The sequence below is a fragment of the Mycteria americana genome, chromosome 4, assembly GCF_035582795.1.
Source record: "Mycteria americana isolate JAX WOST 10 ecotype Jacksonville Zoo and Gardens chromosome 4, USCA_MyAme_1.0, whole genome shotgun sequence".
In the NCBI taxonomy this organism is placed as follows: Eukaryota; Metazoa; Chordata; class Aves; order Ciconiiformes; family Ciconiidae; genus Mycteria; species Mycteria americana.
This window is the reverse complement of record NC_134368.1, coordinates 49,828,582-49,852,802: the sequence shown is the minus strand read 5'-3', so window position 1 is coordinate 49,852,802 and position 24,221 is coordinate 49,828,582. Positions and strand designations below refer to the sequence as shown.

The 24,221-nt window shown below is 41.5% G+C and overlaps 1 protein-coding gene across 1 annotated transcript in view; it reads right to left on the bottom strand.

Annotated features, from left to right (window-relative positions):
- DCHS2 (dachsous cadherin-related 2) overlaps nt 1-24,221 on the bottom strand; it is a 122,286-nt gene that overhangs the window by 57,427 nt on the left and 40,638 nt on the right. The window contains exons 2-3 of the mRNA XM_075500499.1: nt 15,273-15,464; nt 3,346-3,577 (exon numbers count right to left, since the gene is read on the bottom strand). Of these exons, the coding sequence (XP_075356614.1) occupies nt 3,346-3,577; nt 15,273-15,464 (424 nt within the window). The remainder of the gene's footprint in view (nt 1-3,345; nt 3,578-15,272; nt 15,465-24,221) is intronic.

The following is a 24,221-nucleotide window of genomic DNA, read 5'->3' as shown; positions in this document are numbered from 1 at the left end:
CTCCATACATTTTTCTAGTTACACAGTTCTTAAAGTGGTTTTTCTTGTGGACAGTCTATCATCAATCAAATGAAAAATACTTCATTTCAATTTTTTCTCAAAGGGAAATGCAATAAATGTTATTTACGTGTATAAGAGCATATCACAAACAATAAATGCAGTATCTAAAGGCTAAAATAACAAATACCACTAATAAATACTTGTTTAGAATTCAAAAAACTTTTTAATGGAATACCTATCTGCTCAATGAAAGGCTCTTCCTTCCCACTCCCATTGAATTTATCTATATATGACATCCACATGTCACAGTGCTTGAAACAAAAGATGGAGCCCCTTCAACGAGCTTGGATGTGGCTTGACCTCATAATATCTATGTATCAAAAGCACCATTGAGATATTAATACAGTATAACTATACAGTCATCTATAGTATATCCATACAGATATCTATACAGTCAGTGGTTGACCAGCTGGTATGATATCCTGTATTGTGAACACAGCTCACTATGCAAAGCTAAAAGCTTTCCTGATATATCCATACAATTGCTTTAACAAAGTAACAGCCAGAAGCAAGCCATAGCAAAGAAGAATTCGGGTTACAGTTTTTATTTTATTATTTTATCCATTTCTTTTTTAAAAATGAAAAAGGGAGTGGGGGGAAAAAAAGTGAATCTTCAGTGAGTATTCTAAGTGCAGCACTCAAAAACCACCCCCAAAGAAAACTAGTGAGATAAATTTTCAAATTCGCAATCTAGATGCCATAAAATAGAAATTGCACATGCCACGGAGTAGGGCATCATCTTGCAGATGATTTTAACGTATTGTAATGTAATGTGACAAACTGTTGTCTACTAATTAATTTAAATCTCGTAATACTGAAAATATCTCTGTCCACTTCTATGTATAATGCTAAGGGCTATAATGAATATAATAAGTCAAAAAGACTAATGCACTAATTTCCATTCCTCGTTTCTAAATGCTCTATCGGTGAGAAAAATTAATCATTTAAAAAATAAAACTTATCAGGAAGGCAAACTCCTGGAAGACTCCAACACCATCACTGTGCCTCCTTTAGGTCCTCTAATAATGAAAAGAGCAGATAAAACAGACTATGCAGTACTGCAAATTGGAAAAACTGCAGAACACCTCAGTAACAGACTGCACATCCACAAGATCAGAAAAGCAAAGACCAAAACTGTTATATGATCTTGTTTGGCTTATGGGCTTGGGGATCCACCTCCTGAATAATTCCTATTTCTTGTCATACTTGTCCCTTGCCCTCTGTTCACAAAATGCAGCCCACATAACTAAAGTCCTTCCATAACCTTCAGAGAGACACATCTAAATTAGGCCATATATCAGAGCATATGAAGATAGCTTTAGCACGACGAAAACTGGAAAATGTCACTGCCCTAACAAGAGGTAAGGAGGAAGAGCTCAAAATCTCTGTGCCCTAACAGTGAGCCTCTTGTTTCTTCTCCCTCTGAATACAGAACAGCTTTTGCAGCTATTTTACCCGCAAAGATTGCAAAACTTCTGTGTGACAAATTGACAATTTTAACGTTTGTTTTGTTTATAATGTTTATTTTTGCCAAGAGTTTAAAAATCACTCTGCTTGCCAGTGACTGAGCATAAGCACTATTGTTGGTAGACGTGGAAGAATATAAAAGGAAAAAGTGTATTCTTCAGAAAAAAACCAAACACCCACCCACCATTAATATTAATCAGTTAAAATTAGACAGAGCCTGACCTGGTGTATTACCCAGGAGATCTGATTAGGAGCAATCAGATTCCAAGCACTATAATGTTGGGAATAGCGTCTCTGACCTAAATGCTCTTCTCATCATGAAGTGTCAGCAATAATGACCTCAAGCAACTTCACCCTGAATTTGGTCTGCCTTTGACAAAAGACCATCATAGATCTGCCAGATAATAGTAACTTATGAACTCATACGGTCTTCATGATTAAGCATGACATTTTTCCTATACAAAGTGCCAAAACTGGGAAAAAAGGCCAAAAGGTCACAATCCGAGGAAGAAGCCTTTCAAAAGAGAGGACCGCTGCAAAGCCAGTGCTGCTAGCATGATCCACAGGGGCTCTCTCTGACAAGCCTGCGGGGGCAGTTTTAAAATGACCATTTAAATGCCTGTGGAGATCCAGCTCCCTAATTATTGATTGACCTATATATTTTTGGCATCAGTTATGCCCCAGAGAATCTGATTTGACAGGCAGTTAAAAGCCCACAGTTAAATAAATTCTGAAATAGCCAAGACAAGCAGACCGACTTCCTAAGAAGATTAGTTTCTTCTGTTCATCAGAATATTTGGGGGACCATATAAGAAAGTGAGAATAGGCACCATTTGGAAAGAATAGAGCCTTGCAACATTTCCTATGCCAAACGGCTAATATATACACATGTACAACAGCCCCCAAAATTCTTAAAACACATAAAATAACCCCCTGTACCATGACCATTACGAAGCAAAACCATTGATCAGGATATATTCATATGCAAGGGCTGGCTCTCAGGTAAAATAGTAGCTGCAGTTTAGTTAACCACTCCCTGAAAGACACCGTGGACATTTGTAGATACACTGCTCATGTTCTTTCCAGCTGACGTTGATAACTATTTTAAGGTTGGAAAGCAGACTACAGGGGCTGCTTTGTGGCCATGGGAAAAGTAATTCAATCTGTGAGATTCAACTTGTCTTTGAAAAAATTCTCCCAGATTTGCTTTTGCCATAATTGCTCTCATCATCACTCCTTCATTGAACCTCTCTCCAGAAACCAGAAGGACGAAGAATCACAGCAGGAAGCAAAAGGCAGAAAAAGACATTTACAAAGCTAAACATTGAGTCAGACTGGGAGGCAGCTGGATATTATAAGACTGTGAGCAGAATGGGCACTTATTCTAGCACAGTGTGGGGAAAGATTAGGACAGAAACAGAGAGATGAAATGAAAGGACAAGCATCTTGAAGGGTCTTTTATTGCTCCTCAAGAGTAAGACCTAAACATTTGAGGAATTCAGATATTATTGTAAAAAATAATGTTTTGATTATTTCTTACAATGATGAATGGATTTATGGCTGAAAATAGCGGACAAGTGGCATACTGCTTGTCCTGTATTGTACTGGCAAGTACTGTGTTTCCCATTCTCCTGTTTATTCCAGTGAATGCAAAGGCTTCATGTTAAACCTACATCCTCCATCTTGCTCTAGAATTATTTTCCAGCAGAATTTAAGTTTCAACTGTATGACATGACTCCAAATAAAAAAAGCATCGTCAAGGAAAAGATACACGTTGTATAATTATAGCCTTTCTGAAATCATAGACTCATACAGTACCTGTGGATGTATCCACAGTGAAAAAAGAAGAAAACTCTCCCGGGACCAGTTCGTATGTGACAATGCCATATATTCCTGAATCTCTGTCTGTGGCAGCAACATTGATGATCTCTGTTCCTGGCTGTGTGTGACTGCTGATGCTTGTCACATAGATTGCTTGTTCAAAAACAGGTTGATTATCGTTAATATCTTCTATCTCGATGCGAACAAAAGCTTGGGCACTCAGCCCACCCTGTTGGATAAATCAGAAAGATAAAAACAAAAAATAAGATCAATTTTAAAAGTGTACACAAGAGAATGATGCACATCTGGCTTCAGCCCATCATTAGGAAACAGAACATGCTGCAACAATATTGACCAATTAAAACGTCTGTTAAAACAACTTATGGTATCTGTAATACCCCAAAATACTGCATTTAGGCAAGCTACATGCTCAGAACAACTCCAGTGGCCTGACTGAGTATACAAAGAAGTTCAACTTCTTATGACGGTGAAGCCTAACCACAAAGTTATTTTTGTGAATACTAACGAGCACTACACCTGCACAGCATGTCCTTGCTAGTTTAACCTCACTTGTCTTTACTGTAATCACCTACACACCACTTATTCCTTCACAGAAAAAAGTCAGGGCTTTCTGCCCCAGAAACATATGCCCCTCGGGTGATTGTGGTGCTCCAGTAAAGCAGGAATAACTTCTTTCTCTCTATGAGTCTTTCAGATTTAAAACCATGGCCGTCATAACAGCAAATATGAGGCTTTTTAAACTATTGATTACGAACACAGACTGAGAGCAGACCAGTGCAGGACAGCCAAAAGCTGACCTGTCGGGCTGCTGCCAGCAAGACCTATCCTCAGTTTACCACCCTGGCAGGTTTAAGCAGTTCTGCACATGCGGTGTGTGTGTGTTGTCTATACGTATACATATATATATATTTGCGCATATATAAGCATGTGTGTGTATATATATCTCTCTCTATATGTATGTGTGTGTGCTTGTCTACATACCCACACCTTCACTTTGCGTACACAGAGACAGAACAATACCAAATTCGACCGAAGCACATAGCTGAAACGATTCATTGATGTAAAATTCATAACTGATTATATAAAATTATTTCTAGCGCATTTGTGATTTTGCAGGGAAAGAGGTCTCACCACGCTTTCTAGGGGGCTTGGCTCAACTTCCCTGCTCTTGTTTCTTTTCCCTACACAAAGAGCTGGGAAAAGAGCCAGGCCTTGGTCGCAGCTTCAGAACCGTACCTCTTTGCAAGCCCAGCCCAGCCGCTGAGCTGCTCTCCACACGGCTGAAGCTCCTGCTACAGGTGCCCACCAAGAGCCCACTGAAATACCACGCGGGCAGCCATGGGGCCACGTTTAGCCTTGCTTTGCAGTGAAACCGGAGAAGCAAGGAGCAACTGCAAGCTGGCTTATCAAACCATGCTACAGCAAAATCACGATTTGCCATGGCAAAGCACTGAATTTTGTGACAACCTGGAAAAAAGACAATTTTGTGGGTGCTGAAGCATAGACCCCGCAGGGCCCTCAGTGAAAAAAATGGTAATTTACTTCTCAGAGGCACTACCTCATACTCCCTCCATCAGTTTGGAGGGGTTCATATTTCCAAGGTTATTTTACAGCCATAACAACTAGAGACATTTTTAAAAGAAAGCTCTACTTGTGGCACAGCTAACAGTGAATGCTGGGGCACTGACGTGTACAGGGCAGGCACAAAGCAGCACACGTATGTATAGCCTGCACATGCTGTATGCAGTACATTAAGATACAGACTGGGGAAGAATCCTGCGTTCTTCAAAGTCACGCTGAGAGCACCGTGCTTGTACCAATTAGTGACTTACCGAAACCGCTGACACAGATCGAATGTTGGTGCATACGCATGACAACCTATGCTGAGCAAGTCCAAACTTAATTTTGCAGTCACAGTAGCTATGATATAAAAAAAAAAACCTAGGTTGCATATTTCTGCAACCTAATTGTTCACGTCAATTATTTTTAAACCTGACCTTCATGAAACTATCCAATGATTCAGGCTGGATACTACTCCTTTAGACCTGCCCTGCAGCATAACAATCTCTCCCAAAACTATTTTTGAAGGTTTGCTTATCATGTCCCCAGGGTCTGACTTACTTTTGGACAAAAATACTATCTGCATTCTCCCCCGCATTTCCATAGTAATTTTTGCTTTGTTCTGTTTTGTTTTTTTCTTGCATGTAGTAATGTTACATCTGTTGGGTGGCAGTGACATTCCTGTGAAAGCTCAAGTATGTGGAAAATTAAGATGATCTCGTGCATCACGCGTCTATCTTTCACCCATAGACTAGGAGATCTGGCCCACGTTCTCCTGGCATGCTTGGGTTTTCTTCCAAAGAAAATAAGGCATGGCATGCTCCCAGGGCTCACGCTGCCACGGAGGCAGCCAGCAGCCAGGACACGTGCCTGGGGACCAGGACTGTGAAGGGTACTGGGCTAGCACCAGCCTCAAACTACTGAGACAGCCATGAAATCCTGTGCTGGGATGGGGAAGTGGAGACGTGCGGATCTAGTGGGCTCACTGCCAACACTCCAGCCCCACTTCAGGCTGCGCCCCTTCCCCAACACCTTGATTTCCACAGGAAGGGAACGCCTGCACGGGAGCTAAAAGGGGAGCCCTATGCGCTCTGTTCAAGCCCGCTGTCAGAAGATGTGGCTCCACAGCTTTCAGGTACTTTACGACAGGAATCAGAAACAACATTTTTAAGGGAAGAGGGCCAAGAAAGAAGCGAGGTCAAGGATAAAAAGCATCTAAAAAGAGGCAAAGCTCGGAACAGCATGAAACCAAGCTGCAAAAACTCAGGAGAACTTGTGTTAAACTGCTTCTTCCAAGTTTCATTATTGCTAAACAGACATAAAAAAGAAAAACCAAAAAACCCAGTCTCCAGCCAATTTGTATTTATCCTAGGGAGTTACGTAAAGACTGCAAAGTCTTCGGAAATTGATTAATTCTAAGTATATGGGGGAAGCAAGTTACCAACTACGTAATTTCTCAGAAGACCGACCAAATTTTATGATGGAGACAGATCCTTCTTTTCCTGAAGAAGCAGTGTATACCCTCACACATGAGTCAAGTACAACATTAACTTATTAATTTAGGATACTAAATGGTTACGGCCCAGTTCTTGCTCTGGCTATGAAAACTTTCAAGTATCATCCCAGGTGAGAAGGAACAAACTGTTTCTGTTTCTAACCACATGGATATACTTCATCTACTCAGAAGCAAGCACAACATAGTAGATCTTCCAAAATATCAAGGTTGATTTAAACAAGTTTGTTGCTGACAGAAAATTACACTTGTCAAAATATGTTACTAGCAACAGAAAGCCACAGTTGTTTGTTTTGAAATCCCTTTTCTCAAATGTTCAAGTATTTTTAACTACTGTTGTGCTGTCTGATGCGACAAAAAGTCACAATTATAACAGCTTCTTTGTCAGAATCCTGAGAGTTGTGTCCCCTGTGGAACAAAAAGGGGACATAAGAAACTACCACCAAGTCAAAATAACCACAAGTAATATTTTCTTTACTTTGGGAGGACCAAATTTGTGTGAAAATATAAAGCTATTAGTACACCTCTTTATCATGTCTCAAAAAAAAAAATTATCCTGCCCTTGGCAGGAGAGACTCTTTAGCTTAATAAGTAGGAATGGTACTACTTTGAATAGCTGTATTTCTTCGTCTTGATGCTGTAAAATGCTTAATAATCCATCAAGATTTCCATGACAGCCTCCAACATTTTTGTCAGTGAATTGTGCTGTCAAATTTTTGTTCCAAACTGAACTGTGATATACAGCATCTCTGACATTAAGACATATTTTCTTTTTTTTTGTGTGTTAAACCTAAAAGATATGTCGCCTTGAAGTTGCAATGCTGTCAAAATGGAGACACCCCGCCAATTATTTCAAAAGCCTTAACTTCTTCAGAAGCTTTGCTTGTGAGTGTTGAGCCTTTATCTCTATGTTTCAATAGCTTCAGTGTAAAAGACAAAGAAAATTGGACAAGCAGTGTGGTTTACCAAAAAGCAAGAGATGAACAAAGTATTTTTCTATGCAGAAAGGCAGTAAGAGTCACTAAGGTTTCAGTATTATTAGAAGATATTCAGAGTCTAAACAAACACCAACCTACATAACTGGCAGAGTTTACATGTTTAATGAATGATTGTTCTGGTACCCGTTTAAAGATGAGCAGTAACATCAAAGGCGGTAATGCCACCCTCTACATTGACAGACAATTCCATAATCTGCTGCAAGTGATGTAAATTGAAAGAGTTCAGAATACACTATAAATTCCACCCAAAATGTATCATTGCACTTCAGCCTTGAAGCCCAAGCCTGGTCTCTTCTTTCCATATAAAACTTCCACTTACAATCTCATCATGTCAAATTGGTAATTATGCCCATTTATATTTTTGTTCTTTTTTTAAAAGGAAACACTCCATGAAAGAAAAAATACTCTTACTATTCATGTGAACTGCTTACCTACTTGTCCCTCAGTATGTCAAAGCTCCTACTCTGAGCAACAGACCTTGAAAGTCATTACATGCAATTGCATACAAAATACGTGGTTTTGAAGAAATCCAGGCGTAGTATTGGAGTCAATGCTATGAGGCAGCTTTAGCCAAGTGTCCTGTGACAGCGAGGTTGGCTTATGCACAATACTTAAAGCTAAAGCTCAGTCTTTCCTCTAGTTTTTTAATTTTTCATGTATGTGCACTTTAATTGCCTATGCAAACATTCTCAAAGCATTGAAGTTGAATTTTGAAATACTGCTTTCTACAAGAAGTGGTAACACCCATCTGTGTAAGGAAGGACATAATCCTGAGTAAACTCAGTAAGTGATAAACTTGAGCATACAGTACAGATGTGATCACAATCCTCTATATAACCGTACCTTCATATTTAGCAGATGCACTTGTATATGCAATTAGATGAGACTTATAATCTACTTTAAAGCACTGTACTTAAAATTCTTAGTTTTTTATTTTAGTTTCTACAAATGCATCTGATTTTGAAGTAGTTTTCAGCATACAAAAAAACTGAGCTTTTAAAAAAGAAAAATCCAGAAAAGGATAAAAAGACTTAAGACTCACAAAGATAGAAATCTAGAAAATACGGCAATTAAAAGTCTTATTATCTTAATACTAATCAACTGTGATGAAAAGAAGCATCCTTATTTCTTTTATAGGGAATGCTAGGTCTTCAGTTTTTCAGCTGCTACGTAATCATTGCAAAAGGTTCAATAATTCAATACACCATTGGCAGGCTGTTTCGCTCAAGTGAAACTGCCTGCATTGCAGGTCTGCAGACCACCTCACCGCTGTCGAAAGCGCTTTCATACTGTGCTACACGAAGCTACCTCAGCCACAACAGATACCCTGTAAGTCCTTGCAGCACTCACAAGATCTTCAGAGCACTCTCTCTGAACCCGAGTACTGGACATGCCCTGTAGCCTGCACATGCAAAAGTAGCTCTGTGCCACTGTGTTGCTAACAGCAGCTTCTAACAAGAGGACAGGGAAGGAGCAGCCCAGATTAGCAGATGAACATATGGGATAGCATCCCTCCACACTGCATCCCCAGGTCAGACAGTCAGGTCTGCCGAAGGGCTGCAGGGCTCTACCCCCACGCTCCAGAGCCAAGGCAGGCTGCATGCTCTTCTGCTTCTCTCCATCATTTCCCTGGCAGAAATTATTTCCATGGGTTTTGTCCTATGACATGGACGCCCTTTCCCTTGGAGAAAATACGGCCCAAAATCAGCAGATCTTAGTCCAGGCAAAGGCTAACAGATTGGCGGGGGGGGAGAGAGAAGCACTGGTGGAATGAGTCCCCCGACTGGAGCACTGGGATGGAGGGCTACAGGCTCTTCAGGAGGGATAGGCAGGGCAGGCAAGGTGGAGCTGTCGCACTACATGTAAGGAAGTGGTTTCATTGCACAGCCCTTACAGTTAGTGATGATGTGGTTGAGAGCCTCTGGGTGAGGATTAGGGGGTTGGAAAACAAAGGAGATGTTGTACTGGGTGTCTACGACCGATCACCCAGCCAGGATGTAAGCACGGATGAGTTATTCTAGAGGCAATCAGGAGAAATTTCTAGATCAATAGCCCTCATCCTTACGGGAGATTTCAACTTCCCAGTCATCAACTAGGAATATCATGCTGCTGTGACAAGCAGGTCTTAGAAATTCTTGAAGTTTGTAGGACATAACTTCTTGTCACAGGTACTCAGTGGGCCAACCAGGAAAGATGCCCTCCTAGACTTGCTATTTTTGAATACAGAAGGACCCATGGCAGAGGTGATGGTAGGTGGCTCTCTTGGCCACAGTGACCATGAAATAGTTGAGTTTAAAATTTTCAGTGTAATGAGAAAAAAGGACAGCAGAGTTGCTACCCTGGACTTTAGGAGAGCAAACTTCAAGCTATTCAGAGAGCTATTTAGCAGAGTACCCTGGGAATCTGTTTTTGAAGGCTTAGGAGTCCACAAGTGCTGGTCAGTCTTTAAGAACCACCTTTTAGAAGCACAGGAGCAGGCAATCCTATGTTGTAAGTCAAGCAAGCAGGGCAGAAGACCAGCTTGGCTGAACAGGTAACTCCTCGTGGAGCTCAAGAGGAAAAAGAAATTGTATGATCTCTGGAAGCAAGGTCAGGCTTCACGGGAAGATTACAGAGCTGTGGTTCATATATGCAGGGAGAAGACACAAAAACCAAAGCTCAATTAGAGTTGAAACTGGCCAGCGTTGTTTCAGATAACAAGAAGGGCTTTTTAAAGTATGTTAATAGCAAGAGGAGGTCTAAAGAAAACATTGGACCGATACTTGTTGAAGATGGTCATCTGACTAATAGGGATGAAGAAAAAGCAGAGGCATTCAATGTGTTTTTTGCCCTCAGTCTTTGTGCTAAATTCTTCTCCCTGGTATCCAGTGATAGGACGCATGGGAATGGTGCAAAGGTGCACCAGGGGAGGTTTAGACTGGACATTAGGAAGCATTTCTTTACCGAGGGGGTGGTCAAACACTGGAACAGGCTTCCTAGAGAGGTGGTCGATGCCCCAAGCCTGTCAGTGTTTAAGAGGCATTTGGACAACGCCCTTAATAACATGCTTTAACTTGGTCAGCCCTGAATTGGTCAGGCAGTTGGACTAGGTGATAGTTGTAGGTCCCTTCCAACTGAACTAGCCTATTCTATTCTACCACTACAGTGGGCATGGCTTCCTCAGGCCAACAAGTCAGGATGAAAGACACATGCCCTGAAGTGTCTTCAACCCTGACAACATCTCAAAGCTGTGACTGTAGTCCAGAATAAAAAGGAAACTCAAACAAAAAGCTCCATCCTTCCCTTCTCACTCACAATGTGCCCAAGGAAAAAAGAAAAAAAAAAAAAAAAAAAAGGTTTTAGAAGGTACCTGAAGCACTACATGCTAGTGAATCCCAGGATGTGCCGAAACCAGAGCCTAACAGAGCCAGACTGGGAAAAACAGGCAAAATGACAAAAAAGCACTGGGGCACAGATTTTTCAAACAAACCCACCAAAAGCCTCCCACCACCGTTCAATGACAGCCTTCAAATCATCATTAAGGGCAGTCCTATCACAGCACTCAAGAACCTCACTTGGAGAAAACAAAACCCAGGCAGTCTACTCCACAAAGGGAAAAGACAAAAACCCCACAAACCCAAACCTCTGGACTCTCAGTAGGGTATACAGATGTGGCGTGGCACTCCTTACAGTGGTGGGGAACAAGGAGAGGTAGAACACCCTGCCTGTGCTCTGCAGTTTTTGAAACTGCTTGCCACACTGATGAAGAGAGATGGTATGCTGGTGCATGGACTGTGTTACCTACAGAGATGTTTGCTGCTGGAATTGGTCTATGCCTGGCAGCAGCTCTCACAAGCGTAGGTCATCCAGTCTTCCCCAGTTTTTGAAGAAAACTGTGTGGGCCAGCTCCTCCCAGAGTCAAGGTTGGACACTCCTGAACACTCCTCATTATGCACCAACCTCAAGATTGTGCAACTCAGATTTTGGCTTTGAAGGCCAGACAACTGTTGTCTGTAAGCAGATAGTACAGATGCCACTAGACAGAATTTAAATTAGCATTATTCTAATTAAACTTATCTGGATTGTGACAGGTTTGGGTTTTTTTTTTAAACAGCTGCAGGCATTCCTGTTTATTTGGTTGAAAGAGAGGTGATGGGCATCATAAAAAATGCAAATGAACGAACAAAAAGATTGAATTATGCATGATACATAGCAATACAATTTGCCACTGTACAGCAGCAAAAATATGTGCTGTTAAAAAAAGGTTTCCTGTATGAAAATGAATTCATGTTAAGACTTTTTAAGGCAGAATTACACAAAACAAGCATAAGGGAAGCATAAATTTACATATGTAGTAGTTTGGAGACCCTCAAGCAAATAGGGAAAAAAAACCCCAACCCCACACAATGGAGTGTCCATTTCAGTCACGTTGTGAAAGCAAAAAAAATCCAAACAGAAGAATTAAAACATATCAGACCCAATTTACACATATTCAAAACCAAAAATGTAGTAATTTTGTCCCCTATACTGCTTTTGAGAACAAGCAAATACTTTTATTAGAATTCCTGTTTTTCCATATTTTCCTCTTTGCAAGACTTGATTTCACAGTATGCCTCATCTAAATCTCTCTCAAGTGTTTGTGAAGGTTCCCCAAGCAACATACCTTCATCTGATTGTCTTCTTTTTTTTTCCAGAGAGAAAAAAAAAATGACAATTTTAACACCATCATAAGAAATTTTCAGCTGACTGTAAATTCAAAGATGCCCCAAATGCCTACGGAAACTCTGGTCTGTCACAAGTGCAGAAATACAGCTGTTGTGACTAAGGGTGCGGTTTGAACTCGGGGCGTCCCGGGCAGAGCTGGCAGGTGAATCACAGGAGGGTCACCCTCACTACTGGAGCAGCTCTCGGAATGCCCCAGTCCAGATGGAGACCCAAGGAGAGGGCTAAATGAAGATGCTGTGGGATTCAGTGCAAACACCTTTCTGTAAACCTAGCTACATGATTTCTTTTCAATATAAAAGCATTTCAAGGAGTACCACCAAATATGTATGTGAAGTAAGTGACTTTGGGACCAAAATCAGTGCTGCCAGCTGAAAAGGCTAATACTGACATTATGATCAGTCCTGTCCCTGCTTAATCAGTGAGAGTGCTCCCACAAGCTCTCACAGGATGTTTATTTAACACCAGTTTAACAGAATCTGTTTTCCACTGGTCTCTCGTGTGCAATTTCAGTTCTCCCGTTACGCTTTCTACACAGTGCATAAAAGACATGACCAACAAGCTCCAAAACCATGTAATGGAGTAGGCATGAACAGGTGGAGGAAACTGAGAGTATTGCTGTAAGACTAACTGAGCACCACCTGGAAAATGCTTTCTTTTCCTCCTCACTTCTAATTAACTTTGTTATTTTCTTTCCTTTTCATCTCTCTCCCTCCCCTTTGTCAACAGTGACCCTTCACTCATCCTCTGCCTCTTCTGCACACATTTCTCCCCTGATCCCAGCCTCCACTTTGAACCCCACACCTAACATCTTTAATCCATCAAAATCAGCAGCAGAATGCCAGGAGATAAAATATCCTACTACAATTCTGCTGTAAAGGTGGAGAGTGGCTCAACGTAAGTTCAGGTATACTGAAAATTTTGAAAAGCTAATATTGAATTTAGGTGCTTTAGTATTTAGATGTCAGATAAACTAATTTTTAGAAGAGAAATCAATGGGATCTACACAGTGCTGAGTTCCACTAAGAAGATCAAGTCCTGCCTGTCACAGACAAGGCAATCAAAAACTGAACCCCCCTCCCCATTACTGAACTTCTGAAAACACAAGGTCCCTAAATGAAGATAAATGACAGATCGATTTTAAAATGAAATAATCTATAGTTTCAATGCATTGGCTGTTTTCCTTTAACTTTTGACATAAGATTTATCACTAGAGAAATAATTTAACCAAAAAATGCATCAAGCTTTTTTTCATGTAAACCCATTTTCTTTCACATTTTCAAAATAATCTGGACCAGACTGGATATCTAAGAAAGTTGTCAGAATTTCACTGCCATTGTCCAGCTCTCACTTAGCCTTTATTAATAAGACTAATCTTGATATTCCAGATACGTGTATGTGTTCTTTACATTTATACAGCTTCAACCATGTATATAAGAGAAAAAAAAAAAAAAAAAAGAAGTGATGAACTACAGCAGAATACATAATTTTCTGCTGTTATATATTGTAATACTGACTGCTTTATTCTTCAAGGCTTGGAAATCTGTACTCAGGTGTACGCTACAAAATTTTGCCTGGAAAGGAATTTTGAAGACAGAAATCGCAAATCAGAGAAATTCCAAAATGGGCACATAGACTTACTTCTGCTGGAAAGATTACAGACACTATCGTAACTAAAATGCATACATTCTTAAATTATCAGACGTTAAAATAAGATAGAGTCAGGAAAAAAATATACAAACAAACAAAAAAAATGGATTCTTACATGATTGTTTCTCCTCATAAGAAATCTATGGGGAAGAAAAGGCACTCTGCTAAAGGCACTATTAATACAAGACAACGCTTCTGTAGCCTCTGAAATAAACACTGAAATTACACATATATCCAGTTTCAACAGCATACAAATATACCCTCAACTACTACATTCTGAAAATGCAACAATTAATACCAAGCATCAACTGCAGCTATTTAAGTTCATCTACTCATGAATATGGAAATCATAGTTCACCAAGTTTCTTTAGTGTACTGTAACAAAAAGCACAGACATTTCAACGAAAAATAGGGTATTTCTAGCACAACTGTATTTCTTAAAATTTGTATTAGATACGCTTAGGACAATATCTTAAATGCAAGGTTAATATTCACGGTATGAAATAAGGCTGTATAGCCTGCAACAATTTAATCTCAATGTTTTTCAGCTCAAATTGTGCTGCAAAATGTGACCTGAATAACATTTTTTAAAGTGTCCTTATGCTAATTTTAACATTTGAAGCCAGCCAGTAACCTTTTTCTTCAGCCTCTTCACAGTTCACTACTAAAGCTGAAGAAAGTTAAGAAAAGTACTGGCTGGTCTCTTTCTGGGCCTCTCATTGCAAATCGTCTTTGGATACTTTCATAACACCCAGGAATTCTTTTCTTCCAGTCTTTTTCAGGAGTCACGCTACCAAAATTTTCTGTTACGTGGCACCAGGTAGACCAAGCGTCCACACCCAGACATCCTAATGTGTTCCCACCACAACGACCGTCTCCTCACCCTCCTTGCCAAACAGAGATCTGAAAAGGTCTATTTCAGGCACATACAACTACCCTGCCCACGCTGTACCATGAATACCCACTTCCAAGCACCAGATCTTGTAAAGTGGGAAAAATTTCAGACGTGCTGCTGCAGGGAAGCTGTACCCAGCCACAGCAGTAGCAATGGCATCAGCTAGCTGGAAAGGACAAGGAAAATTTATCCAGGAAAATCACTGACACTCACAATAGCCACAGCAGCTCTAGCACAAGTTCCTGATTTATTACTGCTGCAGTCATCTTGAAAGCAGGGAGCAGCGGTAACCTGGAGTCCACTGGTTCCAAGACGAGGAGGAAAATCAGCAGGGACTGACACATCCTAGAAGCGGTTTTCAACAACTTGTTTAGGAGTAATTGGGGATTTCACAGCCAATTTTATCAATTTGGGTCAAAATTGGTGGTTCATGAAGTATCACTTTCTGCCCTCTGTAGGGGTAAGAAATTTTACTCAAATTCATGCGATTTTTATATACTCATGACATTCTCATTTAAAAGTATACAGCACATCCAAATTTGCAAATGCATTCACAAATCTGGCAGTATGGAAAGGCGAAACTTACCCCATCCGTAGCTTTTACTAAGAGATCGTAAGTGGTTGGATCTCCTTCTCTGTCAATGTCTTGAGACACACAGATCTGCCCAGTACGTGGGTCAATCTGGAAGGCTTTGGATTTTTCATAATAATGAAATCCATCGTAAAGAAAATACTCGATTTCACCAAACTGGTCAGCATCTGCATCTGTTGCCTTGACCTGTAGGGAAACAACACAGACAAAAAATGAAGCCAACAAAACTACTACTCATTCATTCAAAAATCACAGATGCTTTTTTAAAGTTACCTGTTTGTGTTGTAAAAGCAAATGTGTATACACACAATAAATACAAACACACTCTGCTACCTAAGCTACCTGTCTGCAATTTGTAAAATAATGACTCAGCTACTGACAGTGTAATTATTGCAACAAACATATAAGATCGATTAGAGCTGTCTGTAACATTACTTGTTTATCTATCAATAATTATCTCAATCAAGTGGACTTCCTGTGACTGGAAAAGCCATGCACATTAAGTCATGTTACTAGGCCATACCTTAAGCTACTTTCCCTTCATGTTATTTTTACCAGTGGAGGTAGGTCTTATGAAAACCACGTCACACATAGATGAGAAAAGTGCTGCAGGACACTCTTACCCAATGTATTTTCTAAAAGACTCCCCAGAGCTTAATTTAGTATTTCATTTGAAAGACGGCTTGGTGGCACAGTGATCCATACAAGTGAAGGACTGGAGGGGGTTTTAATCTCCAGTCCTCTCTCCAAGGAGCCAGAGCTCTACCAACACAGCTAAACGTGACCGTCACGTGCACGCACGGCACAAAGCAAGAGATGCACAGACTGCAGTAAGTCCCTGTGAGAGACTTAATTACCTTGTCAGTGGGGTCTTGCATGTAGCTGTAACTGCTGAATGACAAAGAAGCCTAAGATCATTTCTTTTCAGCTATATTAAGTACATCTAAAAAGCAGCGTGAATTCTGCTGTAAATCCCAAGCAAATGTCGTAAATAACTACTTTAAAGAAAGACTTCCTTCAGAGGGAGATTCCGCTGCAACCACATGGCATCAAATGGGAAAAGATATATATAAACTAAGTCCTGCTGGCAAGGAAAATGGGTGGCAGGAGAAAACCTAAATGGGAGATGGTTAGGGGCTGTAGCAGGGCAGTGGTATCCATGGGGCAAGGAAGCCTGATCCCGGGCACAAAATGGCTATTTCCAAACAGAAACACATGAGCTTCTCCCCTTCTTTCCAGCTATGCTCAGTCTTCTTGTGTTACCAGTGGATCAGACTGGACCCGCATGCTGGATGTACACAAGATGCTTTCAGAACCCTGTGAAAACCTGGGGTGACTTTCAACATGCTGCATCACCTTCCCTCAGCCGGTCTTTAAAGGACTCACAGCATTACACAAACCGTAGGGAGTCGATAGTCTTTAGCTGAACATATAATTAAGGCACCGACTAGTCTAGAAAGCATAAAACCCCAATAATTTAAACCATCAGGTGATTTTAAATTTTAATACAGAACATAGCTGAAAGGTTTTTTCTAACACTAAAATTTTTCTTTTTACACACATGGGGGGAGACAGAAATCAACATACCCCTTAAAATATTTTAATAAATGTTTACCGTAGCAATAGCTTTTGCCAATACCACATGCATATGACCCGAGTGAGGAGAGGCTGAGGGAACTGGCTTGTTTAGCCCAGAGAAGAGAAGGTTTTGGGGGGATTTAACAGGAGCACCCCAGTGCCCAAGAGGAGGTTACTGGAAAGACAGCGCCAGGCTCCGTCCTCAGGTGCAGGGCAGGAGATGGGGAAACAGTGGTCACACGCTGAAGCTGGAGAGGTACTGGCTGGACCTAAGGCGATATTTTTGCTACGAAGATGATTCAGCACTAGAAGAGGCTCCCTGCCCAGAGGGGCTGGGGTCTCCATCCTCAAGTTTTGAGACCCAACTGGACACAGCCTGAGCAGCCGGGGCTGCACCAGAGATCTCCCACCGCCCCCTCCATCCCCAGCGGGGCCAAGGAATAAATGCTGCCCGGCTGCGTTAGCACCGCGACACAACTCTGCTGCTTCACCAGCCACCAAAAGTCAAGTCAACAGGATGCTCGAGTGTGAAACTCTTGCTCTTTGGACAAGGGGTGGATTGGTTAAATAAGTATTTGATAAACAGAAAAGTTTTCTACGTTGCACCTTCAATTTCACAGCTCTCTGACAACAAAATATTTTGCGCTGAGTTTGGCTCTTCTCTGGCATGTTCCATTGTGAAAGTTTTCACTTAAATATACAAAGATCTCAGCAGAAAATAATTTACAAAAATAAGTATACATTAAAAGAGCCAGTATTTTAAGGTCTCTTTTTGTCATTATTGGAGATACTTAAAGGATTTCTCCTCCTCAGCTGGTTTCATTTTCTACTTATTCTTCGAAGACGATCAATCCTGTGTTTTTCCATCAGCCTACCTGTGCAAGTACAATGCCTGAAGACCTTAATGGAGCTCCGGAAACCTTATTATTGCAAAGCCGGAGAGTTAAAACTGGCAGGCGTTCACAGAGGAGACCTGTGCCAGCCATCACCTGCACCTGACCCAGGTTGGTAAGGCGAGACCCACAGCCATCAACCACAGACAGGGCAAAGGCGGGGGTCTGCGCGTGACTGCCCCTACGGATAAACATCTGGCAGGGTTTTAGGCATGGTTTCAAAAAAGACCAAGCGGGCCAGGCCAGGGACTATTGCTAGCAATAAGTTTGGATGAGGTCATCCTGCTTTGGGGACATAAATGAATTTAGCTGCATGGACACAAGCTGTGCCAGGTCATTTGGCCTTAGAGCCCCAGAACAGCCCTTGGCTGCTTCTCCTACTAGTACAAACGTGGCCTTAAAGACCAGTCAGTGCCTTCATCACACACTCACTTCTTTGCCTACAGAGGAATTGTTTTGGCATTAAGATACTGAACTGGGACTGAATTAAAACCAAATGAACAAAAACATGGCTTGGGAAGGCTGGAAAGCATAGAAGTGGGGAAAGGGAAACCATGTAAAAAGCGCCAAAGCAAATTATAAAGCTAAAACTTATTCTAGACCAGTTACTTCCATCAGAATTTTAAAATCACAGACAGCCCAAAAGATACACGTGTTACTTCAATTAGCTGGGGTTTTTTTCTTCGTTGGTTCTTTTTTGTTTGTTCATTTGTTTGTTTTTAAGCACCCTGTGGACTTCTCCACTTCTGCATGGGATGCTTGAGATTTGCTGTATTTCAGAAGAATTATCGCTGCGACAGAGATTGTGCCACATACTCCAATGCATCCCTTTTTTTCCAAATGGTTTCTCAGCACACTGAAGGCCATTATACCAGAGTTTCTGGTGCTGCAAATCGAAAGCTCCTCCATGGGAGCCCTGTGGTCGCAGAGCCCGTCACGCTTCTTTCACGCCCTTGCAGTTTGCATCCCACGGCTGCAGCACGGGGTGCAACGCGCAGCCACTCCTGACCCCAGTCCAACCACTCGTTCAGGGTAAGCTAAAGGCAAAACTCACACTCAGCTTCAGCAGAACAAAGATCCGGCCCTAAAAATGCTTTACAGCTGTATATAAATCAAGTCTACTACACACATATTTCACCAGCCTTGTACTTCGTTATTTCTATCATAAAAAATAGTAACACATAAGCCTAGCGTGCTCTCGGTACTCTGCCACCCTGATGCTATGGAACAGTAATTCACTTGGCCCTTATAAGAAAAGTATTTCAATTTATTTCTTGTGCCTGAAATCTAATGCGGGTGACAATACTGAAAGGTTCTGTCTCCCTGTGCCTGCATGCAGTAACATGTGTAAATGCTAACATTTATGTCTGCAATTGAGCGTGGGTGATTAATTACAGGTGTGAAATTCGAGGGTATTGTTAGAAGTTTAGCCCATTATGTTCAGCGATTTGTTTTCTTTCTTGTAAATTATGCAGTCCTCACTTTGAACAGTACATGAAAAGGAATAATGAATGATTAATTTAAATAAAAATGCTTCAGTTCAAAGCAATACAAATTTGAAGGTCTAACTGTGATCAACTTCAATTACTTTAATCATCTCTCAGGGAGCAGAACTAAGTGGCATCAATTTTTGCATTTATAAAAATATGGTCTTTCTCCCTGTTCAAGTCCTTCACATCCCTTCAATCTCCACCCACTTAATAGTCCTTTTTTTAATCACTTACCATGGAAACTTTGGCCTGAACAGGGAAGAATCTGGAATTAAAAGTGAATGAAAAATTTACTGTAGCAGACAGCTGAGGCTGAATGGCACTACACCTGAGGTCAGGGGAGCAATTAACTATTACTGATGCAATCTGATTTAGAAGGGGGAACCCAGTGAAAACATGCTAACAAATTCAAGTTTTCAGATACAGACGAAGGGAGCAAGTTACCGCAGATCTTAGAAATTAAAGCACACGGTAGTCATGGTCCAAACCACATTGGGTTGTGATAGCATACTGCGCTAGTACCAATTCTATGGAATATTACAGCAGTTAAGTGCTCGAGAGCTGTGAACTACAGCAGTCCAAACAGGAGGAAATGAAGGCAGCAGCAGGAATTTTCACAGTGGATTGATCAAGAGTGTTGTATGTCGGCAGTATCACAGAGGTGACAGAGCTCAAAGGATTTATATGCCTTGGAGATGCGGGAGGCAAGAGAGTACCAAGCTGTAACACCTCTGTTCTGAAAGTTAGGCTGAATGTGAGATTGGGATCTAGGAGAAAAGAAAGAGGGGGGGGGGAAAGAAGAGTTATGCTCACAGGGCCTCTCTCATTCTTTCACTAAATATGTTTTCAATACACTAAGTTGAAGACGCATGTTATTAAGGAGTGTAAACTTGGGAATAAGGAAAGACAGGACAAAGTATTTCCCCAAGAAACATTTTTAAAAGCCAAAAGTCATGGTATGGACAGCTACTGGCTGAACTTCTCCTGTCAGTCGTGCTTTCCGTAGCCTACATCCTTTAGTCTGTTTGTACGCTGTCTAGACTGCAAATCCGTCAGAGAAAAAGAAAGTTTCTTCTGTCCGGTTGACACTACCAATAAAGTAATAAATGGTCAGAATGCAGACATCCTCTCAGGAGAAGGAAAAAGGGGGACCTAGAGAAATGTTATGGAGAACAATTAAAAAAAAAAAGCTGATCCGTCAATGTGATGCTTAAACAGACAGATTAATGCATGAGGGTAATAAATGGTGGAAACTGGTAGACACCAAAGGGTGTAAGAAGATAAAGAAGGAAAGAAAAATAGTCATATAAAGAGACAGATTAAGACAGTGTTGGAAGTGCAGAAATGACCTTTATTTGCGTATGGAAAGAGGGGCTAATCTCAGAGAAAAGAAAATAAAGGGAACCACTATGTAATTAAGGATCATTAACCTCTGTCCACGTTAATCCTGTAACACATGTGCTGGTTTGAATGAAGAAAAAAATGCTGGCAATACACTTAAATAGGAGGGAACAGAAACATCTTGTCCAGTGTTATGCTAAAAGTATGGAGAGACTTTACAGCTAATAGAAAGCAAACATTCGGCAGATCCTAAGCTGGTTCCATTCACTTCAGTGGAACTATGACAACTCACAGCAATGGGCAATCTGTCCCCATATTTTACAGGCATGAAACAATATTATCAATAAATAACAAACAAGATTATAGAGAATTATATCAGCTCCTAAAGCCCAGACTGTTTTAAACACTGATTCGTTTTAAGAGAAAAGTCCCCATTTTGATTTTTTTGTTTGTTTCCACTGCTTCAAAATCCTCAAGCATATATTTAACTGTGTCACCCTACTGTTTCAACAGATTAAAATAAAGATCCTGTCTATTGATTAGATTTCTTCACTCTCTTTCCTAGGCATTATTTCCTGGTTTATAACAACTGAATATATTTCGAAGAGCAGAGCACATATTTTAAATTACATGCAAAATGGGAGAAATGACCTGTGCACACAAAACCACCTCAGAAAATACAATCTTATTAGCTGTGCAGATCAAAAATTCAGGGCCATGCACTTTGCATTCTATGTAAAGACCATTTCTAGGATTTAGAGAGTATGCAGCCTTAAAGCTGACTGCTTTGCAATACTGAATTTCACATGTGAGTGACCAGAATTAATTTTATAGCTTTCAGATTGACAGAATAAAAGTAGACTACAATGGGAAATAGCAAGCAGTTTGGCCAAATAACTCATGACAGTGGTCACCTCTGATAGCAATTAAATGAGACTAAAAAATAGTAAATAATTTTTCATGGCTTAAGAATTGCTCCTGTACCACGTATTTTGTCAAGTTTACTCCATTTGATTTCAGCTAACCAAGATACAGCTTTCACAGCTCATAAAATCTGTTTGGGGGACCCTTAATGTCAGAGCTTAAGGCAGATTTTTATTTTGTGCATTAAAAGTGTGTTTAATTCTTTCAGTTGTACTGATATTGTGAAAAGCAAGTTAATTGCCAGCAGTCAGTTTTAAAGAAAATCAGAACGTAATATAAATAAAAACATACTCCACTACTCCAAAATCCTCATCATCAAAATGTAAGGACACAATAGACGGATACAGACATAGGGAAACTACCAGGAAACGGAAAGGAAACGGTTCAACGATAGAGTTACACTGCTGATGAATGGTATAAGAATAGCCCTCTCCTGCAGACATCACCAACCCAAAATCCAACATCCCATGAAGGACACCAGGCCTGTTCACGGCAGTATGGCAATGCCCAGTGGCCGACCCTTACCAGATGAGTGCTGCAATTCCACATGCAGGCAACCCAAACGCCACCAGAATGGCTGACCACCAGTATTTTGGAAATATCTGCTACACCAGACCTTCGTGCCACGTCCCTGGCCACAGGGAAGGAGAGGAGCAGCCTGTGTTGGTGGCACGCTGTCAGTAAAATGAGGTTGGAGAAATACTGGTAGGGGAATTACCAGTAGTTGATATCCTTCAAGAGTTGTTTGAGTGTAACTGTGCCTGTGAGATTAGCACATGAGCTGCCAGGAACACACATCATCCGATGTCTTTAATTCAGTGCCCTCACTTGTAAACCTGTTTGGCAAGAAAATGGTATATAAAATACAAACCAATGATTTTCAGCTCACAGCTGCCTGAGGCAGTGCAGACAATAATGCTGATGCCAAACCTGAAAAGAGGTTTAACAAATACATTACTTCTCTGGATATTTATCTCTCTGTCTCAACATGCTTGATCACTGTCCGTCTCCCTCGTACTGCAGGTTTAATGCACAGAAACAGGAATAAAACTTCAGATCTCCTTGCTTAAGTCCTAAATGAGCCTTGACTTCAAGAACAGGAACTGTTTGCCTTAGGACTTATCAGCCTGTCCTTGAACAGCAACTTGCAGTGACAACAGAGAAAGTCCCACTCTTCATCCTCAAACTGGGCCCTATCTGGAAAACCACAAACCAAAATAACATCTGGAATTTAAGCTGAACATTCAACTGGCATTGACTAATGTCAATCTTTCTGCTTTCCTTTCACGTCCTATAGCACAGAGATTACCACAGCTGAACAACTGACAGCAAGCGCTACACAGACGTGACCTTGCTAACCTCTCCTGCAGCAGTTGCCGATTCCCCCAGGTCATTCCCAGAACCGTCGTCAGTTTTCCAAAGGTGCTCGTGGTAACTGCTTCATTCAAGTTCCATCAGAAACATTGATTAATTAAATCTCAACAACCTTTAAATTAGAAGTACAGAAACCTAAACACAAGCAGAGCGAGGGCTGGACACAGATGTACACGGGTGTCAAGAGACTCACTGCAATTCCCACACTGGAGATGTCAACCATATAATCAGGGATGGCATTCAGGCTACTTACTCTTCACTGGGTAAAGAACTGGCTGGATGGCCGGGCCCAAAGAGTGGTGGTGAATGGAGTTTACTCCGGTTGGCGGCCGGTCACAAGCGGTGTTCCCCAGGGCTCGGTGTTGGGGCCAGTTCTGTTTAACATCTTTATCAATGATCTGGATGAAGGGATCGAGTGTACTCTCAGTAAGTTTGCAGACGACACCAAGTTGTGTGGGAGTGTTGATCTGCTGGAGGGTAGGCAGGCTCTGCAGAGGGACCTGGACAGGCTGGATCGATGGGCTGGGGTGAATTGTATGAGGTTTAACAAGGCCAAGTGCAAGGTCCTGCACTTGGGCCACAACAACCCCATGCAACGCTACAGGCTTGGGGAAGAGTGGCTGGAAAGCTGCCCAGCAGAGAAGGACCTGGGGGTGTTTGTTGACAGCCGCCTGAATATGAGCCAGCAGTGTGCCCAGGTGGCCAAGAAGGCCAATGGCGTCCTGGCTTGTATCAGAAATAGTGTGGCCAGCAGGACCAGGGAAGTGATTGTGCCCCTGTACTCGGCACTGGTGAGGCCGCACCTCGAATACTGTGTTCAGTTTTGGGCCCCCCACTACAAGAGAGACATTGAGGTGCTGGAGCGTGTCCAGAGAAGGGCAACGAAGCTGGTGAAGGGTCTGGAGCACAAGTCTGATGAGGAGCAGCTGAGGGAGCTGGGACTGTTTAGCCTGGAGAAAAGGAGGCTGAGGGGAGACCTCATCGCTCTCTACAACTACCTGAAAGGAGGTTGTAGAGAGGTGGGGGTCGGTCTCTTCTCCCAGGTAACAAGTGATAGGACAAGAGGAAATGGCCTCAAGTTGCGCCAGGGGAGGTTTAGACTGGATATTAGGAAATTTTTCTTCACCGAGAGGGTTATCAAGCATTGGAACAGACTGCCCAGGGAAGTGGTTGAGTCGCCATCCCTGGAGGTATTTAAAGGACATTTGGATGAGGTACTTAGAGACATGGTGTAGTGGTGGTTTTTGGCAGTGTTAGGTTTATGGTTGGACTCGATGATCTTAAAGGTCTTTTCCAACCTATATGATTCTGTGATTAAAAGTACATGGGTAGGTTAGTCCTGG